General features: G+C 34.2%; 1 protein-coding gene across 3 annotated transcripts; it reads right to left on the bottom strand.

Moving 5' to 3' along the window:
- Positions 1 to 1142: 1142 nt before the first annotated feature.
- LOC127107393 (probable serine/threonine-protein kinase SIS8) lies at positions 1143 to 6789 on the bottom strand. Of its 3 annotated transcripts, none has more exons than XM_051044704.1 (13): positions 5698 to 6789; positions 4858 to 5295; positions 4661 to 4761; positions 3481 to 4451; positions 3321 to 3361; positions 3136 to 3204; positions 2939 to 3039; positions 2768 to 2846; positions 2563 to 2661; positions 2417 to 2485; positions 2158 to 2207; positions 1896 to 2072; positions 1143 to 1549 (listed from the first exon to the last, which is right to left on the bottom strand). In XM_051044704.1, exons 1-13 carry the CDS (start codon positions 6088 to 6090, stop codon positions 1408 to 1410), a joined length of 2730 nt encoding a protein of 909 aa, XP_050900661.1. In that variant the 5' UTR covers positions 6091 to 6789; the 3' UTR covers positions 1143 to 1407. The 3 variants fall into 3 exon arrangements, with proteins under 3 accessions (XP_050900661.1, XP_050900728.1, XP_050900784.1); XM_051044771.1 differs by having other exon boundaries at positions 4858 to 5314; positions 5698 to 5847; XM_051044827.1 differs by lacking the exon at positions 5698 to 6789 and having other exon boundaries at positions 4858 to 5100; positions 5169 to 5314.
- Between the last annotated feature and the right edge of the window lie 2150 nt (positions 6790 to 8939).

Raw genomic sequence — 8939 nt, forward strand, 5'->3', positions numbered from 1 at the left:
TCATCTAGTAAGTGTGATCATTCACTTGTCTGCAACTGATACATCATTGCTAACTTATACATCTTCCAAGCTGATTAATGATCGCTAATTTTCATGACAAGTTTGCTTTGAAAATGTTAGGAAGAGTAAAATGGTTTTATGGTTCTATGTACCTGGCACGAACTAAATATATAAAAGATCTTCTATCCTAAAACATGGTTGATGCCAATGTTTTCAATACTTATATTCAATAATTGCAAATTGAGCTCGCTTGAAATGACACAATGATTGATCCTTCATTGTACATGTCAATGTCAATCGTTGAGACCCTATAATATCCGGTTTAACATTACCTATTGTGACAATATCGTTTATCCGTTTATGGCCAATCCATTGAAAATTCATTGGATTGTGGTCAAAAGGATTTTAAGATACTTAAGTGGTACTGCTATAGATGCTCTAATGCTTTCACGTGCAAATCCAGTTCAAAAATTCTCTCTACAAGCCTATAACAATTTTGATTGGACAAATGATCCTGATGACATAACATCAACCTCGAATTCATGTGGTTACTTTGGCCCTAACCTAATTTCTTGAAGTTCAAAGAAACAATACCTTATGACTAGATCCAACACTGACGCAGAGTACAACTCTAACACACACTACTTCTAAATTGCTATGATTTATTAGAATAAAACTAAAAAGTAATTGTTTTTGGCGAGTTTGTTATAATTGATTAACTTAACCAATTTTGACAAATTTACCAAAAAAAACAATTACACTCATTTTTGTTTTAGCATAATATGTAAATACTATTCCATCTCTTCTATAATGAGTAATCCAGTTGATCATTTCATATAGATTAAGAAAAAAGAATAAATGAAAGAGAGAATGATATTTTTACCAAGTATCCATATTATGTATTGAGAATGATAAAAATATTACCAAGATATCTTTATCATGTATTGAGAATGACGAAAATAATATTAGTTAGAGGATAAGATTGAAAAAAAGTATTAAAAATTAAAATTGTTCATTCATTTTGAAACACTCTTTTACTTTAAATAAGTCACTTTAAATAAGTCACTCATTATGGGACGGAAAGATTATTAGTTAAACTATATATTGATAATTACTATTGTATAGGTATAAGTCACAACTAGTTAAAATGCGAATGTTGGTTTTAATACTATAGTTGTTCAAGTTACATCTACAAAATTTCACAACTAGTTATGGACATCAAACTTCAGAGTTGATTACAACATTTACAGAACAAAGAAAGAAAAAGGAAAATAAAAAGCAACAGAAGTGGACTAAAAAGAACAGAAAAACACACATTTTTTCATTTTATGAAGTACTGTACATCAAAGTTCTTCATTTTTTTATTAGCAAAATGAACAAAGATTTAGTTAGTTGTCTGATTGTTTCCTATCTTTCCGCAGCTGATGATTGATCCTTCCTGTGCCTGCCAGAGGCAGTCGGTCGAGGCACTTGAGAACCGCCGATTGGCTTCTGTAACGGCTTTAGAGCTGCCAATATCTCAGCAAATGTAGGTCTTGCTTTTGGATCTCTGCAATACAAAAAGAGTAGCATCTAATGAAAAAAACATAGAAGACCATGTTTGCAACTGTTTTACCATGTAAATTTATACATAGATGCGCCTTTTAAAATCCGAATCAGACAGTAAAGTCGACCGAATCATGGAGTGCCGTTATTTACAGTTCGGTTATTTGAGTTGTTCGGACGTGATTATGTCCCGGTTCAAACGGTTTAAAGCAATTGAACTATGATTGGGAGGTCTCGCCTCTTCAATGCCTGGTTCGGTTTTTAAAACGTTGATATTAAGAACATTTTCGTCCATGGTGATCTCAATGAAGACATTTATATGGAACACTATGGTTGTGAAGTATACTCACGTCTGCCAGCATTTTCTGACAATATCTGCAATGGCAGGATCCATGTCGTCTGGAATGTCAAGACGGCGATATTGGAAACCCACGGCACCAACAACTTGCATGGAATTCATTCCTCTCCAAGGCTGCTGCAAAGTAGATAGCTCCCATAATATGATCCCAAAGCTATAGACATCACACCTGGATAATGCATCATCCCTTGTTAGCACCACAAAACCAAGACAAATTTAAAGCGGTAAAGTCAATGAGCACTGACGGGTCTTACTTTTCATTTGACGGTTCGTTTCTCAACATTTCAGGAGCCATCCACTCGGCCTAAAACATTATATACAAAATGAAATAAGCTTTTGTTCGCCGATGCAAATACATATAGGATGATAATGAAAGAACTAAGCATATGCAATAACGTATACGCGCATATATAGAATGATTTGAATGATATAAAGAATAGCATGAAGAACCAAGTAAGCAAGACGATGAAAGAATAAACAAGTCAAAATGGACAGAGATTTACGATAACTTACCGTGCCTGCAGTTGATCTGGAAGAAAGGAATGTGCTATGTTTCATACGTGATAAGCCAAAATCACACACCTATTCAACAGATAATAAAAGTCATCGTCATGATTCACGTCAATACATTAAAGAACATTATTATACGATGAGATTACCTTTACAACCCAATTTTTATCAACAAGAAGATTTGGAGACTTCAAATCGCGATGTACTATCACTGGACTGCAGTTGTGCAAATAATTCATTCCTCGAGCCTGAATATTCAAAAGCAAAAGGATACATCAACGAAGAGATTCAGCTTTTATAGTAATAATGTTCTGAAATTCAGCAACATTGCATTGAAAGACAATAGAACCTTACAGTATCTAGGGCCATTCTCAAACGCCTTCGTTCATCTAATTGATTGTTTGGCCGATGAATTAATCTATACAAACTTCCTCTGCATAACATAATGCACGTCTCAGCATTCCAAGAATAAATAATGAAAAAAAAACTGTATGAAACTCTTGGAAACGAAGAATTTCAAGTTACCTTGGCAGAAATTCAGTAACGATTGAAAGATTTGGAGGTCGAATTACAGCTCCCATGAAGAGAACCACATTTGGATGCCTCAATCTTTTCATTATTCTGACCTATTTGCAGTTTAATACCATAAGTTTTCTGGTGTATAAATAATATCATAGGTTTTTCATTATTCTGATCTATTAGGAAGAAAATGTGACTAGTACCTCACTGATGAATTCTTCAAGTGCTTCACCAGATATATCTTGATTTAGAAACCTCTTTACAGCAACTTCCTACAAACCAAAGATCAAATTATGCTATTAATGTTCAAAAATATAATATATATATATAACATATTCTTTGATGAGAATAATACAATTGATGATGTTCAAAAATATAAGAAACTTACAGTTCCTCGCCATTCACCGCGATACACCTCCCCGTAAGATCCTGCATGACAAATGTGTGCCACCCAAATGCAATCAAGTCTTCAAGTGTAAACCAAACAAATAGCACCATCAAAGAAAAGAATGTTAAAAAAAACTTATAGAAAAAAGTACAGTGTATACCAAGTCCAATACGTTCACCGAGTGTGATTTCCTCCCATGGAATTTCATACTCAGCAACTTCGTCTAAAGAACAATCAGATTTTGTACTGCCATTACTTACAACTGAGCTACCAGATCTTCTCTCGCCTTCCAAATTCGTTCCAGAACTTTCGGTATCCACGTCACTTCGACTGCTCTGCTCATACTTGCTAACTGCAGCAGTGGTTGCTACTACAGCTGCAGCAGTAGCAGCTGCCGAGACTGAAAGCTCAATGTTGGAGTCAGTGTTTGACCTTGCCACAGCAACTACCATAGAGGATGCAACAACTGCGGCGGCTGCGGCGGCTGCAGCAGCAGCTGGCACCTTTTTCCCATATTTTACCTGAGATGGTATAAATTTTCCAACACCTTCTCTGGTATGAAGAGGAAAATTGGTTCCTAAACCTTCTACGGGCTTAAACCTAGCACGGCCGAGACTATCATCGAATTCCATTTCTTGATGTTCACTTCCTTGTTTATGTTCATCTTTTACTTCGGTTGAGAAAACAGATTCTTCGTGATAAATGTCGGAAAATAAATTTGGAGGAGGTACAATACCACTTTCGAGTAAAACATCATGAAGTTTTTTAACTAAGTGAGGATTTTCCTTGGCAGTGTCGATCATAAATTGCGAAACGTTTTTGGCTTTCATTCGGTTTACGACAGAGGAACCAATCCCTTCACTCCACGAAGATGATCTTGTATGCACATATGAATTAACCTTTTTAACATGGTGATGTTTTGATCTGTTTCCTCTGCCTGACATTCCAACATCAGAAGTTTCTTCAGATGAACTTCCAACTCCACTGCTAGATGATGCTACACGAGACGAATCGATGTCTCTTGATGAAGGGCTTGCTACAAAAACGGATTCATCATACACAATATGCGATCCAATAGAGTCAGATGGAATAAGAGTTCCCGGATCTGCCATTAGATCAACAATATACTCCCTGAAATTTATTTCAAAACATGTCTTATAGCGCTATAACATAGCGGAACTTAAACAAAGCACTATAGCTCCGCGATATGCTATTTAGTACAAAATGTTGTCAAATAGCGGTACTATAGTACTGTTGTTGGATTGCGGAAATTGAACAAAACTCTATTTACCACGATCAAAACATTATGACACAAGACCAAAACTTCAAAATCTGTTTACCTTCCATCAATCTTGACAAAGTTTATTGCTGCATCATCAGAACCTGTATATTGCTGTCCTTTCACCAACCGCGATGGAATACTCAATCTATCGGATAGAACCTGCACTTATGATAAAGTGGTAAATTTCATTGCATTACCGGTAATAGTTGTCGCAGTCTTTCTTTCGATATGATCAAACAATGGTGGACTAATTACCTTAAATAACAATGCTCGATGCCGTGCTAATCCAATAGTCAAAGAACCAAGTGGCAAAACCATGCTACCAAGAGTTGTTTTGAGACTATAACTAAGACTTCTCCATGCTTTTGACAAGCTTTCAGGATTTCCGACTGGTCCGCCCATATAGTCAGCCACAAATACTGCAAGCTTGTGAACCAAATTTGTATCTATAACTACTTCAGAATCACATCTCGATTCGACGGTCAGCTCGAGTGCTTTCTGCTCAAGTTTCAACAAATTAGAATCAGCAGCCCTATTGACAAAGACAGCTTCCCATGTGACATTACCTGAGATTGGTCTTCCTTGAAGATCTATAAGGGAAGGCATTCTCGCTTCGTTTGACACGGTTAAGATCCCGTACAAATCATAGAATCCATCCATGACTTTGTCGTCGAAACCAAGAGCATTGTAATTCTGTGAAGAACGGATAAATCTACGACATGAGATAAGTTAGAAAGCTTTATAAATGTAGGACAAATTAGAGTCAAGTAAACCAAGAAAATATGGGAACAGGTTCACTTTGTTTCAAAACTATCTACTATGAAGGTCATCTAAAACGATCCAAAACATAAATCACGGCAATCCAATGAATCCTAAATCCTAATCACTTCAATCTATAGAAAACCATAATTATAGCTCTGATCTAACAATTCATATTGAAGTTGTGTCTGGTGTCTGACACATGTCAGTGTCCAACATCAGCACGACGCTGACCCTGATACATATAGTTACATTCAATTATTATATTATTTACTTAAATTATTACGAGTGTCGACGTTTGGTGTCAATATGCTTAAAACGAACAAAGATACTCACCCAATATCTGTATGCCACAATTTCAGCTGGTGTATTCTCCGGATCACAAGACCCCAAACTAATCTGCTTAACAGCTTCAATCTGCACAGCCTCAGGATCCTCCTTAGCACTCATCTCTAAAGCCAGTTGCAATTGATACTCTTCCTCTACTCCAGGATCCCCGGAAGCTTTTGCACGAAAACCCGAATCGCGCCTACCCGAATCCGAAACAACGCTCAAATCAACACCTCTCACTGTCTCAGATGGTTCCATCCTCTCAAATTTTCCTTGGTTCAAAGATGTAGAACTATGACTCTTCCTATTAAGCTTCTTAGAAGATGAAATTGAAGAAAACCCTTGTTCATTTTCTGATTTCTTAGACATTATCTGAAACTTCTTAAGAATATTCTTCATATCTTTTCACTATAAACAATAATACTAAATGCTAGAGAAAAGGAAACATATCTATATTGATCCAAAACTCTTTCTCAAAAAAGGTACCTAGAAAACTATTCAAAAAGTTCTCTTTTTTTATATTGACAAAAAAACTCTTAAACCTAGATACCAAAATATTCAATCAAATCATGAATACAACAATCACTTGCTAGATTTGATTTATATTCTAGCTGAAAATCCCTTAAGAATCTTTAACCAATCAAGGTGATCCAAATGGTCATTTCATTTTATAGCAGACAATAACATATAACAAACAAACAAACATGTGTACACTCAACAACTAAAAAACTTCACATGTTGTTACAAACTTTAGAAAGAAGAACAAAAAAGGAACAAGGAATCATTAAACACCCCATATTGAGAAAGAAGAATAGGATCTTTCCAAGTATGACACAAAAACAGAAGGAATAGAAAGATTGTTGAAGAATAGATTAATATATAAGGTAAATTAGAATTTAGAACATAAAGTAAAAACACTAGAGAAAGAAAAAGAGAAGATAAAGGATGACTCATGTCATGACTCATCCACCCATTTGAGAGATTAATAGAAAGATTACACACTTTACAAAAGTAAAATCCAATTTGCAACATTAAATTTGATATTAAATTAACATAATTATAGCTTGAAATTAAAGTTTAACTCCCTAAATTTCATCAATTTAAATATAAAATATAAATAAGTGAAATTTCTGCATAATTATTAATTGAATTGATTTAAGCACGCAGTATAATTAAAGATGAGATTGAAAGAAAAAAAAGTCAAATACTATATAATGAAGTAGTAGATGAAAGGTCTTAATTATTTTCATATTTATTTTGTTGTGCTGCTTCATTATGGACTATTGGATCTAATGGCCAAAGTATGGCATGTTAGCATCTAACAAGTCTTTACACATTAAGAACAGTGACAGTTGCTTCTAAATGTGACCACACATTTTTATTATTTAGCAAAATAATGGGGACCAAATATATCCAACTTTTGAAAGGTGTTTTTGCTTGTTGAAGTTTACAATTAAAAATGATTGCTCCGGTCCCATATATCTACAATTTCTTGAATAGTGACAAGTTTAATTTAGTGAAATTCTTTAGAAAATAAATCAAATACCTTGACCTAAATTGGAAATTTGCTCTAGTTAATTTTTAAGAAATAATCAAAGGATGTATATCTTAACTTAAGATTATCTTGTCACTTATATATATATATAGATATATATATATATATATATATATATATATATATATATATATATATATATATATATATATATATATATATATATTATATATATATATATATATATATATTATATATATATATATATATATATATATATATATATATATATATATATATATATATATATATATATATATATCTATATATATATATATATATATATATATATATATATATATATATATATATATATATATTATATATATATATATATATATATATATATATATATATATAAAAGCATATAAAATGATTTGGAAATAAACTGTAATATAATATAAGAAATAATTTATTCCGAATTATTTTTTCAATACCTAAATGGGATTTCACTTTTAATTTAATTTAGATTAATGTGTTCTATTTATCCCAAAAGTCTATAATAAGTTAATGTTAATAAACATTATGTGATTTGTGGATTTCTTATACAGATTTTTTTCAATTAAGGTCTTTCATCTTCTTTGATTTGGTTTGGAGTATGCAGCCCTGAATTTTGTTTTAGAAGCTTCCAGTTAGTTGGAAAAAGAAGAGGATCCACCTTTTAGGGTTGGAAGAGGTGTGGACAAGAGATAGCTGATGTAGAGAGATTATTCGGCAGGCGCGGGATGGTGGCAAAGTGAAGACACACACAAACACCATTCCATCCCAGCTCTAGAAGAAACATTTAAAGAGTATATATACAAACAAGGGATATGATTGTCTTTGATGGTCCGTAAGGCGACCAATAACATAGGCCTCACAATTTTCAAGATTATGTTATGATAAAAACAACTTTCATACATATATTTTACGGTTAATTTATAGTTGAATAAGATCTATTAAAATAATTTCACAAGCTTACTCCAACTTCTTACACAAGGTCTTTCAAAAGTTTGAGACAATTCTGGTTAGGGATTGTCACGCAAGAGATAATATGCATTGATGAACTCATAAAAGATGATAATAGGTGGCAGTAGGGGTGAAAGAGGTAAGATCGTATAAGGCTTTAGAGAGATAGTGAAATAATCTCTTGTAATCAGAAGAGGTGATATGGAGATTGAAGAGCAGGGCAGTTTGACTCAAAGACGGTGACCGTAATACAAAGTTCTTCCACGGAAAAGCGGATCAGTGTCGGAAAACAAACTTAATCAAGAAACTCAAAGATGAAAGTGGAATTTGGTGGAGAGTCGAGGAGCATTGCGAGAGAATCCTAGTCAATCATTTCACATACATTTTCTTTTCCTCTTCCCCTACCAATATAGATGAAGTGTCATGTTGTCCAAGGAAAGCTTATTGATGAGCAGAAATTGTGGTGCGGAATAGCATATACTACTCGTGATGTGGAAGAGGGTGTCTTTCAAATGCACCCCCTTAAGGCCCCTGGACCAGACGGGCTACTAACTTAGTTTTATAAAAAATATTGGCACATTATCGAGGTAGAGATCAAAGAAATGGTTAGACATGGCAACGGGGCAGGGCGGGGGCGGATTTTGGTAGATCCAAACCCGCCCCCGCCTCTCAAACCTAGACCCACCCCCGTCCCCAAACCCGGTCGGAGCTAATAATTGGTCCCCCGCCCCCGCCCCCATCGAGG

This window comes from Lathyrus oleraceus, chromosome 1, assembly GCF_024323335.1.
Source record: "Lathyrus oleraceus cultivar Zhongwan6 chromosome 1, CAAS_Psat_ZW6_1.0, whole genome shotgun sequence".
NCBI classification, from domain to species: domain Eukaryota; kingdom Viridiplantae; phylum Streptophyta; class Magnoliopsida; order Fabales; family Fabaceae; genus Lathyrus; species Lathyrus oleraceus.

Bases quoted from the DNA above. Each gene is read 5' to 3' on its own strand.
- LOC127107393 (XM_051044704.1), bottom strand. From the start codon at position 6,090: ATGAAGAATATTCTTAAGAAGTTTCAGATAATGTCTAAGAAATCAGAA. The intron at 4,762-4,857 runs GTAATTAGTCCA...TCATAAGTGCAG, and splicing joins ATCGAGCATTGTTATTTAAG to GTTCTATCCGATAGATTGAG. The intron at 3,362-3,480 runs GTATACACTGTA...TTTGTCATGCAG, and splicing joins CGGTGAACGTATTGGACTTG to GATCTTACGGGGAGGTGTAT.